Here is an 18352-nt window from a genome sequence, read left to right as displayed (position 1 = left end):
CCAAAGACATTCAAGATGCGTTCTTGAGCTGCTTTTAAAAAACTAGACTTGCAATGAAAGGTTACAAAGCAGATGCATCACCTGCAGTATATTATCACTTTATTTACATAGTAGCAACATAGGAAGCAAAAATCACCAGAAAAGTGCTCAAATGTAGTGGATGCAGATATAAATTTGACAAAAGGTGCTTTTCTAAACTCATATGAACTAAAAACAGAGAAATCTTAAAATATTTGAACAACAGCTAAATTGCTCATATAGCTTCACTGGAAAGACTGCACATGCATCTTCCCTGCTGAAAAGTCCTGCCTCAGATAGAATCTCAAAAAGAGCGACCAAGCAAACACATAGGTGGTGCTCTTTCAAGAGCGTAAAGAGACCAAAGCTTGCATGGCTAAAACGCGCGTACAAGTATTCACAACCCACGTGGACCTTGAGAAACACCAACTGCCATTGGGGTGGGGGGGTGGGTTGATAAAGGGGAAGGATCACAGGAGGAATTTGCTGCTGATGTAACACTGTTAATATAAAACATTAAAACTGCTCACACTCAGTTGTATAAGTGGCGGTGAGCACAGCTAGCTTAGCGTGGTTAACCTCATTCAGAGTCTCTTACGGCTACTGGGCTGTAGCTCCAGGATCAAACGTAGGACTCCTTGGCGTAAGAAAAGTCCTCGAACACGGGCTGGCTGCATCTTCGCGACACAGCTTCGTGTGTCCTAGCAGACACAGACTCAGACATGGCCCGCTGGCGGAATGGCTGCTGCCGTTCCACAGTGCTGGAATTGACCTGTGCCATCTGGTTGAAGCAGTCCGTATAGAGGCTGACAGAAACGGCTGGAGAGCAGTCGTAATTCACAGAGGATGGACGCGACCTTCTCATGGCGTCGTGTACAGTCATTGACCCATACTGGGGAGGGAGGCCCGTGCTCTGCGTGGCATGCTCGTAGGAGGGAGGCCTGCAGGGCAGCCTGCTGTCCACCAACTTGAACACTTCGATGGCTGACAGGGGCCGCGTTTTCAAGAGAACCTCGGATGGAGGGTCGGTTTCACTCTGAGAGTCCTCCGGGAGTGTTTCACAGGGGAATGAGTTTTCTTTCGAGGAGTCCTTCTTCAGGCTGCTCCTGCTGAAGGCACCCAAGCTCCTGGTCCTCAGCAGGACTTTAGTCGCTACTCTCATAGACTGTGAACGGCGTTTTTGGTCTGACATCGGTCTGGCAGCTCCCTGCACAGCTGCTGTAGCACCAGATGGCTGATTGGTGCCATTTGTTTTCCTGGTGCTAAGTGGAGACCCCACAGGGGAGCTGGTGAATACAGACCCTTCAGACTGATTTGAGGCAGCGCTTTCCAATGAAGAGCACGAATCCTTCATGCGGCTGCCTCCCGTGTGGTGAAGCGGATGTACGTAGGAGCAGCTGGTCAGTTTGGGGAAAGACAACACCGATTTTGCTCCGCCACTCCTCCTGAGCAGGAAGGAGTCATCAGAGATCTGCTTCTTCAGTGGCTGTTCCTCAAAGCTCCGCCTCTCCACAGAGCAGTCGTCGTGGCTCCATGCGTGGCCGCACTGGCCCTTCAGGTCGGGGGAGATGAGGATGATGGGTTCGGAACAGCGACGATTAAAAGGCACCTTTGGGTCGAAGGTCAAATCAGGCTGCCAAGGGGATGCAGTGAAGCCGGGGGGATTGAGGGAAGATGCCGACCCACCACTTCTGTGCGTTAAGCTGACACTTTCTGCTCCTTCTGCATCCCCGTCTGGGTCGGTACTGTCATACGCGGAGTCGTGATGCTGAGAGGAGATTGAGTCTGGGGAGAGTCCGAGGGAAACCATCAACATAAATTCCAAACTGTATTGTAAGAAGAAGAAGATGAGTTGTTTTATAAAGTACCTTCATCGGTATCCAGAAGATTTGGGATGTTCTCACCAAGTAGCTCAAAATGCTCCAGAAGGAACTGAGTCAGCTCTGTAACCTGCAGCAAATCAGACCAAGACACACGGGATCAAGTTCAAAGCTTCACCCTTCAGAGCCGACATTTGGGTTCAGCACAGGAAAATGCCTCGCTGCAAGCTTACGAAACCTTTTTTGTGGTCGGCAAAATTGCAACACACAAAAGCTTCAAAGCACCGAAAGAGAGAAAAGTAAAGCTCTACCTTTTCGATCTTTTCCTTCTGCTCATCCAGCGGGGCGCCATTGAGGTGCAGCAGCGTGGGGGCGATACAGACCGCAAGGTTGTGGGCATCCATCTTGTTTGTGTCAGCACTCTCCAAGATGTGGTGAAGCACACAGATAAGATGCTGCAGGAGGACTTTGTTGGGCCCCGGAAGCTTGTCTGCTACCCTGGTAGCAAAATGGAGAAGGGCCGTGTTTAAAAGGAGAACTAAGAGCAATCCTAGACTGGCGCGCTTTTTCTCCCCCCTTAGCTAAAACTTCCTTCCTGCTGTCAGGCTAAACAGCCTAAAGAGAGAAGTGGCTTTAGATCAGGTACAGATCAGAAAATCTCTGCCATGCTCCCGTTAAAAATATCAGGGTTTCTTTCATGCACAACAGTTAAAAGCTCTATTTATATCGCATGGAAACTAAAGAGCCACTCCTGCTGTGAGGTGAATTAGCACCTCTTTACCTTTTTAGTTCCAGGACTCTCTGCTGGTTGTCTTCATTGTCCAGCGCTGCTACCCAGTTGTCATAAAGATCAGATACCAGCAGGCTGCCAGGAAGTTCTTTCAGAAAACTCTGTCAGAGGCCAGAAACATCGATGAGATGCGGGATTTCAATTGGTACCTTTCTTAGCATAACAGAACTCCAACTTACTTTGAGCAGGCCGACAAGAAGAACGGCCGGCTGGGCCTCCATGTCCACCTCCAGGCCGCTGTTGAGCTGCTCTCTGATCTCCCTCATGATCTTACTGTTGCACGGTTTCCTGAACACTCCCTCTGTAGACGGCCCTTTTCTCCTCAGCAACAGCAGCATTTCCTGGGGAGAGGACGAGAGCGGGAAGGCCGAGATAATTATGTACGAGGTTGCAATCAATGCATAGTTCCTGTGGCATGGTTACCCATGCTCACCCCTAAGGGTCAACCCAACAGGTGCTCACTTATAATTCATAGTTTCCAAAGAGGAATTACAGCTTCATTATTTCCGTCTGAGAGGGACTAGAGGTATGGAATGTTGCAGCGCTGCAGTGTACAGCTTGTGATCAAAATCCGACTTACTGTGACTGGTTTTGGAAGTGAGAGTTCATCAGGGCATATTTTAAACAGGGGCTGCCCAAACAGCTGCGTCTTGGAGTCCGTGTCAGAGTGCCGCGTTCTGCTGACGAAACTGGGGCCTTTCTTCAGCCTCCTCACCAGGCTCCATTTGGTTTCTGTGTGGGAAGCAAAGCTTGTTACACCAGATTTCCGCTGTGGTCGGATGAATTACAGAAGCAGAAAAACAGAGGGAAAGTCTTAAAAGCATCTCAGTCGGCCCCCTTCCCTCACTGACAATTCTATTTTCAAACTCACCATTTGCCGGCGGCGACCTGTCCCCTCGGTTGTTTGCATGAGCATTGCCCTGGCAACGGGATACAGAGAAACTGGTGAGAAAGCATGCACGTGGCACGGACAGGCAAGAGGAACAAGGGGAGGGTGGGTCCGCAAAGCCGAGCCTGCACTGTCGTGGCTGACACACACACGAATGACTTATACCACAGTTACTGCGTTTGTTAAACACCCGTAGACGCCAAACAACTGTCACAGACTGTTTCCTTTGCTTATCATAAGCAGCGATTCAGAAGCTATTGTTCACTGCGTCTTATGAATTACAGGGAATAAACTCACTTGAAGAGGAAACTCGAATTGCTCCATTCCGCCTCCTGCTAGCGTTTTAGTCTGAAAAGAATATTTGAAAAAACAATTGTTTTAACTCAAACTGGCATTGAGCAGACGTGTTAAATGTGGACAGCAGACTCACTGGGATGCTGCCACTTAACATCTTCATGAGGACGCCCGGGGGTGACGAACAGCGGCCCACTCTCGCTTTTGCCTCGTCGATAATCCTGAGAAAGGCAGAAAAATTCTTCTCAACGCGACGTTTGGCCCAGGTGTGACGTGAAATAAGCTACATGAAGCTCAAATGTCCTCCTCTTAAAGATCTGAGTTTATGGATGTTTGCTGAGAATGTGTCGTGACTAAATCATTATTGTAGCGTAAAGGTTGTCTCTTACCTGTGGAGTGTATCTAACCACCGTTCTTTCACCTCAGGTGAGCTGTGGTCAAAATAAGAGCATGATATCAGTTACTAGTCCTCAGAGAGACAGAGGCCAAGAGAGTCGATGGGAGGACTGACACGAGTGTCAGCTGACACCCTCTTTTAACAACTCGGTTGGAAAGTGTAACGCAGTCACGGGAACAGGAAACAGCGTCACGGCGGCCCCCAACCCGATACCTTCCACTTCCTCCATAAAGTTTGTGGTAGTCAGGTGCGCATCAGTGGAAACGTGACGAGAGCAAGGCGCACAAACACCAAAGGGCATTCACGTTTCTGTTTTGTCAAGACGTCAGGGCTTTGGGGGGTCATTGTAGCACAAATGTTGCATTTAGACGAGGAAGAACTGTCGAAGCCTTTTACTTTTATTCACCACGCACACACGTGGGTGTGGTGCGTGAGACGAGTCCTTTAATGTGTTTGAAGGGGCACTTTAGTCAGTTTAAATGAAAGGAAAAAAAGAATGTCACATACTGGCTGATTGTGCAGAAAGCAGGCTTGAGTAACATCCCTTTCTAAGGTGTCTTTTTTTGGAAAGGCCTGTTTTATGAGAAAAAGTCAGCTGATGATCTTCCTCGTCCACGGAGGTTTGGCCGTTACATTCGCACTTCCTGTTTTGGACGCCTTGTGATTCGGACGGGAGGACTTTCTCTTCTTTCTTTGCTTTCCTGTTTTACTGCAGGTTTAGTTTGCTTTTGCTCCAATATTGAGGTGACACCACCCACCCTGTGAGCTTCTCTTGCTCTTCCCTTAATCAGGTGAGCGAGCTTAAATGATAATAACTGGTTCTTTTCCTTTGTCTCCCCTAGCATGAAAATCTATATTTGCAATGGCGAGGAGGTGAATTTCTTTATTTTTTTTCAGGCAACACAATTAAAACCTGGGGATGAGAATGTTTTTAATGCCCAGGGACAGATGAAGGGAGGCAGGGAGAGAGGTGCGTGATATTTTTGTGCTTTAGAAAAAGGTCGGCAGGAGAGACACTCAATCAAAGCCTTAATCAATGATCAACCTGGTCCAAATCCAACCTTCATTGTTAATCTGATCCCCTGTGAATGTAACCAGTCTAATTACTCAGCGTGTGGCTCAAGAAAACGTTCACTCTTTTGTTTGTCACTCAGTTTTAATCTCTCTCCTCTCCCAAAGAGAATGAAAGAAAACAGCAAGCATTCAGGCGGGGGCAGGGTCTATATTTATATGCATGAAGTGCATGGAAATACATGTGTACTCACATATAGGTGTGAATCACCCTGTTACACAGAGACATTATTACTGTCTTTCAGCTGGATCAAGCTTTAGAGAGCCTGTTGTTGAATAGAACTTAGAGCTTCTATTAACATGTTTGGGACCGGTTGAAAAAATCCTTTCCTTCTCGGATAATATAACATTTCCTCGCATTAAATCGTCACCCATGGCAACGCCAGCCAACAGATGTGAAACTTATAAGTGACTCCCAGTCTGTGACTCCCAGTAAACTGGGGTTATGGTTTGTGACTGAACTCTCAGATGACAGGCATTAAATAGAAGAGTCGGACAATATTGGAATACTGGATTTAAAAAAGCCTGGTTTTATTCTATTTCTTGATTTCTGTGCCCTATTTCACCATTTCTCGTTGTGATTCCTTCAGAAATTCTCCGCATCCATATTAAAAACTCAAACATTCCACTGAAATCAGCGGGCAAATGCCAAGAGACTGTACAGGAAGGGAAAATCAACGGTGCACATCAATCTAAGATCACCTGTTGATAACCACGAGAGATCAGTTTAAAATCACTTTTTCTGACTCCATTTGAAGCCAACACAGCCAGCTTCAACACATCAGGAGATCCTCATTGATCCTCTGTTGATTTAGAGGATTAGGACGTGCTGGAACATTTCCAGTTGGGATTACGTTTCTGCGGTTAGTTCATCCTTTATTCGGGAAACTGGGGAATAAAGTTTTCTTTCAACTACACCTCCGCCGAGTTTGTGTGCTGCACCTGGATCCAGATTCAACTGTGACAGGAAGATGCGTTAAACCAGCAAAATCTTTGGCCATAAAAATGTCATCAAATTTACTTTGTCCTTATTTGGAAGAAAAAAGATCTGCAACACAACAAAAGTCGCTAAAGGACTACAAAAGTGTCGTTGATGTGGACTCACCTTGAAGCTGAATGGAGAGGCTTTTCTTGACAAAAACATTTTTGGTATCACATCCCCACAATAATCTTTATTTAGCTGGAGGTTGGGTTTTATTTTTTTACTAAAATGCTTTTTTGTTGTTGAACTTACTGCTTTTATCTTGGAAACTTTACTATTAAAAGCAACTCACAAAGGTGTCCTACCCACATTTCCCCTCTGTCAACTAATCTGTCATTAGTTGTAGTCATGTTTATGAGGTTAAGGAGATTCAAATTCTACACAAAACTTTACCTTATTTTCATAACCCTGATTCCATAAGCGCTCTCCAGCGATACAATTCCCCCTCAAGAACTAAATATTGGAAGTTTTACTGGTGTATATCCATCTCCATACACTCCGACTGCATCCCTCCGCTTGTGCAGATGTCATGGACAGTATTGGAGGAGGATTGTTAAATGCTTTACATGCAAATGAAAATATTTAACAAAATAAATCTTAGTTTTGTGTGTTTCTTAATGATTTTCTCACTTTTTAAACAGCCTTTAATGTCATGAAATAGAAAAATGAAACTGTTGAGTATTATTTGAAACTATGATCTACATTAAAAGCCCTAGATAATTTTATGTCCGCTTTTTTCTTTGGTTTTTTTATTGCCTGATTTCCTTTTTGCGCCTGTTCCTTACATGACCCCCTGATAACTGACTGACTGACGCCAGTTTGTCGGTCGCAGTTTGTGTGAAACAAGCAGGCATGGCCTGTAAAGAAGTAACACATTTTTATCTGAAAACCTCAATTTTACCTCAGTTTAAGTTTAATTGCTCCTGACTTTGTTCATTAAGGCCACCAGCCTGATGGGATGCCGTTGCATGTATCCAAAAGTCTAATGTTGTCTTATTCTCTAAAATAAAACCTGTACACATTTCTGGTCGGGACGCTAAGCCAACGAGGGACCTTATATTCTTAAATTGACATTAAACTGTATGTAGACTCACCAAAAAAACACCCAACACAAAGTGAGCGCCCAGGCCAAGATGAGGGTCACCCTGAGGTCAACATCGCCCCGTTCTTCCACATCTGACAGGTTATCTTCAAATCCATATAGCCAGATGTCCTGAAGGTTGACTCTGTGTTTCAGACGGTAGCTGGCGTTGGACCTGTTTAAGACAGAACAGGAAGACCGAGACTTAATTTGCCACCAGAGTCTCCACAGTAGCATCCAGGAGGTGGAGTTTCCATCTAGGTCATCTGGGTTCATCCTTGTTTTATGTGATCTCAGAACAAACTAGAACCAAACGGGTAAAAAAAAACACCGCGTGGCACTGTTAGCATTGTAAACACGAACCTTGGGAGGAGTTTCAATGCTAGCAACAACAGAAAAAAGACTTCACGAAATCAACTAGTTTGAAACATTCTGTTGCAAGCACTTAATAAATATTAAAACAGAGGAAGTGCAACCACTTCACCAAAAAAACTTGCACATATAAAAGCAATGATTCATCCCTCTGTTGTGACCCATGTGACCACTCTGTGTGTGTGTGTGTGTGTGTGTGTGTCTGTGTCTGCGTGTCTGTATTAGCAACAGGGCTGGGATGTGACCTCATGACCGTTTTGAGCTCCACAACCACCGTGAATGATTAGCGTACAGTAAAAACTAGCATGAAGGCTCAGTCTCACATTCAGTTGATGCTTGCATCAAGCTTGTACTATAACACTTTGCATTCAAACACAAAAGCTTAAAAAAAAGGCTTCGGTACTATTTCTTTTCAGGTTTTGTCACTTAATGACAAGATCTGTTGCTTACACATATACTCATTTTCTATTTAGATCTAATTAGCGATGGTGAGGTGATGATTGATGATCCACTCTGACTTAATTTGTCTGAAAACTTCCCACCACGGGAACAAATGACTCTACAAAACGGTTGTCAAGTATAAATTGCCAGTAAATTGTCAGCGTGCACTGACTGCTTTCTAAACATCAATCATCTGTTGGCTGTCCTGGAATTGTGGGCAGATTGTTGTAGAAACATGAGTGTAACCACCTACTCTGACAATAAACCTTCAAACAGCATCAAGCTAAAGGTTTTATGATGAATGTACTTACTTATGAGTGAGAAAGAACGATAAATCAATTTGAAATTGAAAGTAAAGAAGTTGTGGTGAGATAAACAGTCGGCCAACCGTTGCATTTCTCACCATGTGACTCCACGCAAAGGGAAGCACCGTGTTTTCTCCTGGTCATATTGAGTAAACACTGGGAGATTCCCCAACTATCTGTGTGTAAACTCCCAAATACGACCGTTCTGTTTTACTTCCTCTTTCACTCTCGGGCTCCAGCTGCACTGCTCACACAGATAAATGCAACACAACCGCACATCTGAGATCTCAGTGACTGAAACACTGCAGCTGAAAATCTGGATTATTCAAAGGGCAAAAATTAACGTGACTGAAGGTGACCGCTTAGGCTGCGGCAGAGATGTAGTACCCCCCAAAAAAGATGAAGCACACAAGCTCTCTTCCTCTTTTTCCAAAGCTAATCAAATTCATAAAAGCCTCGTGACGCTACGGGAGCAGACATGTTTTACAGGCTAAGCTGGTTTCTATGTGAATGCAGCTCTTCTCTTTTAGGTGCAAGCGGGTGTGGTTTCATCTGAACGGTTTTGGAGAAATAATGGGCGCCTCCCGTCCGCAGCGGGTAACGAAGTCCCACCCAGGAGAAGCTGCGTTCGCTGGCTGAGGTCTCTGACCACCAGAGCAATGGCGTTGAGGGGTTGTTTGGTTGGTAGTCACCCCTTGATCCCTCCAGTTTCCTGTCCCATTTGCCCACCAGCAAGTAAAGCATCAATCATTGCTTGACCGCTGGCGTCATATACGCTCCTTACTTGAGTTTTGCGAACACGATGACATCACGGAAGAGGAACAAGTGTCTGTCCTTGGTCTTGGAGCCTTCGGTGACCTGGACACACTCGTCCAGCAGCAGCTCTCCGTTCTCACTGGTCAGGCCGAGGACGAACGGACTCTGCTCCGCAGTCACCCAGCAGGAGGCCTCTTCCCTAAAAACAGGAGGGATCAGAGGGTCAAGAAAACACTCTCCAACCGTGACCTTTCCAGCGGATATGGGTGCAGGCAGAATATCAGACTTGCTTAGTCAGAATGTACGACAAGGGAATAAGTGGTGCCGGTGATGCGTAGAGATTTCAGAGTGGGGGGGATGGCAATAGTAATGGAATGACAAGTTCAAGCAAATCAAAGTTATTTCCTTTGTATTTTTTGAATTTAGAAAGATGAATAATTGTAAATCAAAATTCATGGAAGTGTTTCAGCCAGTCAAGTCTGACCGATCATTTAGAAGCGATCGCGGCGCCGATCTGAGACCCAAAGTATGAATGTGATTAGGACTCTAGCTAACCAGGATTCTACATTCCCCTCACACATATCACAGTCATAGTGTAGTTGAGCTCTAGAGATCATGGTTTACTTATGTTTTTATGGCTCAAGTTTATGGGGATTTGATTAATTGTAAAATAATATAATTTGCTGAAAATGTGACCAGATGTGACCGTGTTTGATATGAAACGTCTTGTATAATGTTTGGTTCTCATGAGGGTTATGTAAGATGAGGGGAATATTCAAAGTCTGCGGATTTCCTGGACCACGGTTGATAACAGATTTCACAGATACATATTTTCTCAAATGGGGGGGGCAGATTCAGCCTGTTAGGATGTTGCTACAACATGGGTGTCCCGGCCAAGAAGGCTACAGCAGGTCACGATAAAAAGGTCATTTACAAACAGAATCATCTCTATGTTTCTTGTAGAGATACAATTAACAATTAACAATTAATTTCTAAGTGTTAAAACACCATTAGACCAGTGTGGTCTCATGAGTCAGCGGAACCAAACAGTGACCCTCCTGGCAGAGTCGACCAAGGGAGGGTTCTTATGAGCAAAAAGCTCATGGAAAGCAGGGTAGGGTTTTATAAATACACCTGGAGGACCCCCCAGGGTGAGGATAACTCCATGCAGCCTTTTTATGTCTCACGGAAGAGAACCTTCCATTGATCCGTAGAGCCCAGTCTGAAAAGTTCACCATGTCCAAACAGGATTTGTGGAGCTTTGGGGACTAAGGCTGGAGCCCCATGCTACCACTTAATCTGGGATTTGAGCCTTCACGATGTGTGAAGGGCTCTGTAAAGTTCAACGGAACGACCTTGGTCGAAACAAAGGGGCAGATCGATGCCCATGTCGTAGAAAAACAGAAGCACAGAAATGTAATAAAGCACAAATATTGATTGGCACATTAATGGCACTCTGATTTTACTACAGATTAAATCATTAGCTATTACAAGTAAATATTTAGTCGCGTTTTGAGTTTTTAGTGACATTATAATGTACTGTCTGTGTAGATTCTCAATCATCCAGGTCATTGTATCCAAGGTAGTTTTCTATGTCTATGTTTCAAGAGAAGAAACCCAGTCCAGTTGACATAGAAAACTACCTTGGATTATAATGTACTGCAACTAATAATAGCGGTGGAAAACTCACCGCTAATGACAAAACCATAGCAACTATCGTTATTGATGACAGCACGCTGACACAGCAACCAGTGGGCGACAACATCTCATGACACACGTCCCGTTATGTTGAGGAATGTCTTCACCCCTTCCTGTTGCCGCTGTGTTTTGAGAGACAAGGGTAGATGAAGTGGAGGGGGTAAAAATGGAAAACCGGGATACTCCTCTGGCCAAGACTCTGTCCAGATCTGTGTCCTGTGGCAGCTCTGTCTCGCTGGAGCCAATTTTATGAGTTGTAAGGCCTTTCTTAGACAGGTGTACTCCTTAGAGAAAATCAGGTCAAATCCATTTGACTCAACCCAGATGGAGTATGAGGCATCACCATAGCAACTCAACTCAACTCCTTGTCCTGCTCCATTGTGCTCACACTCTTTTGTTTAGGATATTTCCACCATCAGAGTTTTCTTGCTGTTCTTTGCACAACATATCACCAACAAGTCTCTTTTTTAATCCACAAAAACTAAAGCACCAAATGTTTGTGTGGTTTTGGTTTGTTACTCTGGTGATGGAGGAACAACAACAGAATTTGCCCCGGCTCTGACATACATAATCACCAGGGAGAGAATATCAGATGTCCAATGCTGTGGAGGTTTAGAGCTTTAAGGGGCACTGATGAGCCAATTGTCTGTAAATATTTCCGAATGCTTTAAATATTTTAGGCATCCAACAACGTTTGAAAACTAAGATCCTTAAACGCAAAGAATAATAATGCGCATTAGCCCTTGTGCGTATTACTAAAGTCCTTCTCCAAATGTCAGAGAGCTTTAAATTATGATTTTGATCGTGGAAAAGGTCAAAGTAGTGTCTGAAGACATTATTGAGCAGGAAGGATGAAACAAGACATTTTAAAGATGAGTATGAAGACTATCTCAATGGTGGAGTTCCTTTTTGTAAAACCTATTTTACTCCGATTAATTTTTCTATAAGCTTTAAGAGAACCTGATGACAGTTGTAGACGTAGATGTAGAGCCGGCTGGGATTCATCTTTTCTGGTAATGCCAAAAAGAGCAATCGGGTGATCAGACACAACGTCAAGATCGATCCTTGTGCACTAAAGAAGGTATCAGCAATACTTCAGAACTTTGGGGTCTGAGACCTTTGAAAGTGATTTGATTTGCAAGCATCTGTATGTCTTTTGAAACTTGTACTTCTCAGAGAGGTGTTGAAAAGATACGTTGGAAGACCATCGAAATATACAGTAGATCCTCATTTGGAGGAGGTGAGGCCACTTATTATCAGTTTAAGAGCCTGTTTTTTAGTTTTGCAGGAGCGTCACAAATACAGCAGAGGACAACATAAACAGAGCTTGTTTTTTTAAATCGGTGTGAAACCAGTGTGACTCATTGCACCTCTCTTGCACCTTCTGAGTGCAGAATAGAAATTCAAATGAGTAAACCCGGGACTCTCCCTTTTTACATTTGTGACGAAATAAAAATAGTACATTAAATGCCACGATTAAAACTAGAAACACAGATTAGTCAGCCGGCGTTTGAGTCTGTTAAGCAAATATTTAACATTACAGAATCCTAAAGGTTGGGAAGGACGTTCCTCAAAGGTTCTAGAGGTGTAAAAAAATATTGTAGTTGTCTGAGAAAAATGTTGGCGTTATTGCCATAAAGAATCTTTGGTAAATTATTTTTAAGATGCATTCAAGCACTCTCTGCACAATGGGAATCCCACCAAAGTGAAAGTACCACCCACCTCACCTCATGGAAATATGCAATGTGTCATTGGGTAGGATGTGTGAGCGTGGGGGGGGGGACTAGACGCTGCGGTGGTCTGACGATGAGTCTAAAAGGTTAAAGTGGCCAACCTGTGTGTGAGGAGGTGGTGCTTTAAGCAGATGGATGATGCGTTCACAGAATTAGGCAGACAAACACGAGGGCCTCATCGGCATATAGAAAGTTATTAAATGAGACGTTTGGTCGTTGGAAGTGATTTTGCTTTTATTTAATATTTCTACTATAAAACACTATCTAACCAGAGCAGCCCTGAAAATGTCAGAGTTTATTTTTCACACCCTGAAGCCTCGTCTGTGGGTGAAAGTTAACGAATCGAAGCAGCTGCCGTTGCAGCAGATCCCCCGCGTAGACCTTCGTGTTTGAGTGGGCACCCTAACCTGCATGGCTTCGGCGAATGTCGAAGCACGTGCCATCACGTGGTGCCTTTGTGACTGTTTATGAAAATGTGGATTTTAATTTTACCTCATTTTGAAGCTGTTAAACCTTTTCAGCTGATGTGACCCAACAGCTGTGGAAGGTGTTGGTCAACATCTATAGCATTTGCAGGAATCACTATAATTTATAAGCGCTGACTTTTTAAGCTTTTATCACTCTAGAAGGACTGCATGTTGTGCTCCATTAGTTGAAATCCATCCTGTTCTGCTCTTATTTACTCAGTAGATTTAAGGTGAAACATTTCAGAGTGTAACTGGTATGAGAAAATATCAGAGCTCACACTTATTTTCAGGCCATCACTGTTTGCTCAGTCGCCACCTAATGAGGGTGAGGATCAAACCAAGATGTGGCCAGAGGTGAATAAAAGGCAAATCATAAATGGGGTTTTCTATTATATGACCAGCTTGGAAGGCAGATTTCTTCAATAACCTTGGCTAAAGACAAAATCTTGTATTTTAAAGTAATAACGGAATCAAAAGGTAGTAATAAGATACAGTAAATGGAACAGTGACACCTACTGGGAGGAAGTGCGGCACTTGACCTGCTTCACTCATTAAAACCAAGTTGTCAGGTCGTTATTTGTCTCTAATAAGAAAAGCTGCATGTGCTCCGTGGGTCACCTGATGCCACTCATTTGTATTGCTAACATTCCATTTAAACAGAAATACCCAAGTATGGGATGTAGGAGATAAAGAACAATGCTGCATGATTCTGTTCAATCAATCACCACCATCACCACTGCCAACACCCCCCCCCCCCCCCCCCCCCCGCCAGAACTGGGGTTCTGCCAGTGGCAGTTATGTAACTCTTTTCTCCAAAAGCCCTATAAAGAAGAGCTGTTAAGGAATACTCTTCAAATGTAAACATGTGTAATAGCTTCTTTTTTTTTTTACACATATGGATGTAGAAAAGGATGAGGAACACACCTGATCGGAGACCACGGTATCCCTAAAGCCTTTCCAAAGGCCAGTGACGGGGCAGAGCGTCGCCTCTGCGCCAAATGTCGGAGGTGCTGAAAGAAACCAGAGAAGAAGAAATTGAATGGCTTTACACTCACAGCTATAAACTGTATTTGTATATTATATATATATATATGAGGCGCCTAAAGTCCTGAGTCCTGCTGCAGGTCTTTGGGGGGGAATGTGCTTTTTCTCCTGCAAGAACATTGTGCAACATAATGTCAGAAAAGTGTTGGTTGTTGCTGTTATGTCATCATAATCACTTCTGTTAGTCATTTCCCATTTTGACCCTTAGCTGTCCTCTCCAGCGCTGTTTCACTTGAGCAACTACAACAACAACTACAGTATAGCCATACACACCGGAATATATGTTGTTTTAAAAAGGGCATTAGCAGAATTTCCAACAGTTTTCTCTCGTCGCCCATTCAGCAACATCCTGCACAAAAACACTGGAAATTTCTTATGGAACACCTGGAGTCTCACCAGCGTGTGACTCTAAAGGCCTAAATTTGCTTATGGATGAAGAACAAGACACACTGCAAAGCTAAAAGAAAGAACAAACGGGATGGAAAAGGACACTGCTCTGACTATTGGGTAAGTCAAGCAGCTTTGGGTATTCATGGGAAACATTCTACAGTGGGATGGATGGATGGATGGATGGATGGATGGATGGATGGATGGATGGATGGATGGATGGATGGATGGATGGATGGATGGATGGATGGATGGATGGATGGAATCAGATATCAAGAGTAACTAAGACTCTGTAGATGCCTTGTATGAGCAGGAAAATGCGGTCCATATACAGCATCACACTGTTCTTGTCCCCGTCCTACTGCGTCAGACAAATACTCACAGGTCGTAGACAAAGCGCAGCGTCATCATAACTCCCTCTCCGCATGGTCGCTGCTCCGTTAGCCGACAGTTCCATAGCGTTATTACGGCCTCGGGTGCTGTAGAACGTGTCTGTAGTTACCAGGTTGTACTGCTACTGGAGGATTCATGTGTTTGGGAGGTTCTGGTGCTCCGTACCATCCGAGTCTACTGACGGTAATGAGGTCTTCAACAAAGGAGAGCCACAGGAGAGGTGGGGGTGGGGGACTGTCCTGCTTGACCTGGGCCCACAGCATCGGTCTGATCTGACAACACACCCTCTGACAAAACCCATCCATCCCTCCATCACAGGCTGTCCTGTTCCGCTCCAGTTGGGCAGCTTCATCCTATAATGAGATCACCGCGATTCCCATCAGGCCTGCCTCCTCGTCCCCATTCCCTGGCTAACGAGGGGGGAGCAGTGCCCCCTAAAGTAGGGTTTCACCCTGCATACAATAAAGGATGCACATACGCTTTCATTTTTTGATAAGTAGGATTAGGAGGTTTAGGTTTAGTCCGGCTTTAAGGTCGGGAACACAAAGGCAGATAATAAACTCACATTGCATTTTCATCCTAAACTGGGGGAAGAAGTTTTTACTGGGCATATTTATGACTGTAGTATCCTGAATTAAAGATGGACTCTGAGCTGAGCAGCGGCTGGGTTAAACCTCGACTACATTTTTCACACGGTCCAGTGGTGATTATCTGTGGCTCGGTATCACCACTATCGTAGAGTTTGTGCTGAGTGAGTGAGTGGCTCGCTGCTGCAGAGAAGCTACCAGATCTGAAGACAGGACTCGCGTCATCATTTAGTGCCTGCAAAATATGGTGACGCCGTTGAGCAAAGCCCAGAAGGGATCTAACAAGTGAACACAAGGACGTTAGCGAGGTGGAGCCCACACAACCCACCAGCCGTGATGGAAGCACCTGATCTCCTCTTCCTCTGGCTTCATCCACACAGGGGCGGATGGAAGTTGTTCAACAGCATGTTGTTGACTTTACATTTTCCGATAAAAAAAATTGGCTTACTGAAAATTGAGCTGTTATCTAACCTCAATATTATTCGATTTCTTAGTGACATCATCACTATATCCTGTTTTAACGGCTTGTATTATTTCACGTAGGTCAAACCAGCTATAAATGATGACTCCGTCAGCTCACTGACGGCCGACCAAACTCTAATTTTGGTTGATAGTGACGTAAACCAACTAGCACTTCTCTCTGAAATTCTGGCCAAACTGGTGTACAGGGTACACCATCACTGCTCTTCACCTGGCCCTGAACCATCTAGAGCTCCCAGGAACCTAACTGTGCGGTACCCTCTTTTATATGCAATATTGTCTGTGAGTGTGCTCATGGCTGATTTATTCATCTATTCTCTAATGTTTCGTGTTATTTTTGCCCTTAGGTTGTACTGTAAATGCAACATGCACGTTGTTCTCAAGTCTCTCATTCTCCTGTTGATTCCCCGTCCTTGGCCTGTTGAGTCCGTGTGCTGCTTTTCACAGGGAAAACCCAGTGAGAAGGTCACTAATTAACCAACGGGTTTGCTCGTCAATGCTGCCCATTGTGCTGAGATTATATAATCCGCAGTGCTGCATAGCACCTAATGAGATGCCGCATCCTCGCCGCGTTTTAACTTGGTTTTTGTTTACATCTGCAAGGTCCAAAGTAGACACTTACACCTAATCACAGTCTTATATGCTTCCTCTCAATATGACTATCTGTCTGTCAAAGAGGAAGGTTTTGATCCTAATCTTAAAAGTAGCAATGGAGTCAGCCTCAGTCAGAGTCAGATTTTAAAATGACAATGTCTTAAATAAAAATCTAAATAAAGTGAAGGTGAACTCTGACCTAGCTCAAAGGTCAGTATTGTGCGCATGAAAGAACCTTTGTGCTTGTGGAGAATAAACTAGTGGGCAGTGAAGATGGTGGGTGGAGGGCAACTTTCTACCCCAAAAACATGGCAAAAAGAAGACAGTAAATTTATCATTTTCAAAGTGAATTGGAGGAAGAGTAATGTTTTACTACTGTGGAAGGAAGGAGTGTATGTTGCATTTGTGGGGCGACTGTGATGACGGCGACGCAGCACAATGTGGAGCGACGCTTCACTACGCCTCATGAAAGCTACAATGCTAATGCTAACTACCCACCATCAGAGAAGGCCCATGAGCTAAAAAGTGTGTGTATAAAATGTAACAGATTGTGAGCAGAATCGCAGTAGATTTGTTCAGTTAAGATTTATTCAGCATGAAAGTTAATTTTTTTTAAATGTTTTTTTAAATAATTTTTTAAAACATGGTTCAACATAGTTTATGAATTGTTAAAATGGTTTAGTTTTTTATGGTTGAAAGGGTCTGGTGAAAACTCGACATTTTTTTTCTGATCAAATGTAGAAGTGATCAGATGAACAATTGCTGAAATTAATAATAAAGTGTTGAATATTGATCTTTTCTGTTACCCACTCTAAGTTATTGATACACACACACACACACACACACACACAATTTGTTATTTCAGAGGAGTGTGTCAAGCGGTAGCCCTTCACACGACTCGGTACCCATGACGCAGCTCTTGGTTTCAAAAAGGTTGGTGACCCCTGATCTAGAGTGATCATGTGATCTAATCTATCCCTGAGAGGTTCAAACCCAGACCGTAACACACCAAAGCAAATGGGAGCCCTGTGAGAGCAATCTGTTCCCCCTCATTCATCAAGAGACAATTAGAATGTTCAGGAAATCCCATTTATTACACAAATCCACAGGTCATCTTGAAACACAACAACTTATTCAACAGGTCACTGTAAGATGGAAACTAATTAGCAGACATGATGCAGAGTGCTCAGAAGGTCATACTGTGCATTTTTGTACTTTCATATGCACACATTTTTTGAAGCCGCTCATGATTTTCAACCAGAGCCCTTAAAAGCAAACTCGGAAACAAGATTAGCAGAGAACCAGCTCTCACGACAGCAGTCAATCGCAATTCTGGTTTTCAGACCGAAACCTCCTGGAAATGAGAGACATCATGACTTTGAGAAGCAACCCTGAATTTCCTCATGTGTTTTGATTCTGCTTTCAAGGCACTCACACAACCACAGCATGACGCTAAAGCCAAGCCAAGGCAGAAGAGTGAGGCTGAGCTGATTCTGTTACCACAGCCCACCACCAGGGGGAGACTGGTGGGGGGAGAAGGCTCTTACATAAGAAATCACACACACAAATTATATACATATATATATATGTAGGCTAATTATTCCCTTAAAGTCATAGAGGGTGCTACAACACCTGCATCATGATGACTCCAACACTGGGTTGATGGTATGGAGGGATTTAAATGAAACTTGAGCGTGTAACACAAGACACAGATGCTCAGTATCTTCAATAGTTGCTGATCGGAGGACACGGG

The 18352-nt window shown here is 44.1% G+C and overlaps 1 protein-coding gene and 1 long non-coding RNA gene across 4 annotated transcripts; one reads left to right on the top strand and one right to left on the bottom strand.

The window, feature by feature from the left end:
* Positions 1-82: 82 nt before the first annotated feature.
* tagapb (T cell activation RhoGTPase activating protein b) lies at positions 83-15068 on the bottom strand. 3 transcript variants are annotated; one of them, XM_057016442.1, is made up of 14 exons: positions 14928-15068; positions 14039-14124; positions 9245-9415; positions 7356-7517; positions 4201-4242; positions 3948-4032; positions 3815-3865; positions 3500-3548; positions 3209-3360; positions 2808-2969; positions 2620-2729; positions 2150-2336; positions 1887-1968; positions 83-1803 (listed from the first exon to the last, which is right to left on the bottom strand). In XM_057016442.1, exons 1-14 carry the CDS (start codon positions 15000-15002, stop codon positions 641-643), a joined length of 2577 nt encoding a protein of 858 aa, XP_056872422.1. In that variant the 5' UTR covers positions 15003-15068; the 3' UTR covers positions 83-640. The 3 variants fall into 3 exon arrangements, with proteins under 3 accessions (XP_056872422.1, XP_056872424.1, XP_056872425.1); XM_057016444.1 differs by lacking the exons at positions 9245-9415; positions 14039-14124; positions 14928-15068 and adding an exon at positions 8467-8576; XM_057016445.1 differs by lacking the exons at positions 9245-9415; positions 14039-14124; positions 14928-15068 and adding an exon at positions 8544-8566.
* On the top strand, positions 4039-7301 carry LOC130515881 (uncharacterized). The gene is made up of 2 exons (XR_008947291.1): positions 4039-4999; positions 5106-7301. It is a non-coding gene; the product is annotated as an uncharacterized LOC130515881 (long non-coding RNA).
* Positions 15069-18352: the final 3284 nt, after the last annotated feature.

This window comes from Takifugu flavidus, chromosome 19 (genome assembly GCF_003711565.1).
Source record: "Takifugu flavidus isolate HTHZ2018 chromosome 19, ASM371156v2, whole genome shotgun sequence".
NCBI classification, from domain to species: Eukaryota; Metazoa; Chordata; class Actinopteri; order Tetraodontiformes; family Tetraodontidae; genus Takifugu; species Takifugu flavidus.
This window is presented reverse-complemented; position numbering and strand designations above follow the sequence as displayed.

Bases quoted from the DNA above. Each gene is read 5' to 3' on its own strand.
- tagapb (XM_057016442.1), bottom strand. From the start codon at position 15,002: ATGGAACTGTCGGCTAACGGAGCAGCGACCATGCGGAGAGGGAGTTAT. The intron at 7,518-9,244 runs GTAAGGAGCGTA...TGTCTTAAACAG, and splicing joins ATCGTGTTCGCAAAACTCAA to GTCCAACGCCAGCTACCGTC. The intron at 4,033-4,200 runs GTAAGAGACAAC...TGCCTTTCTCAG, and splicing joins TGGTTAGATACACTCCACAG to GATTATCGACGAGGCAAAAG.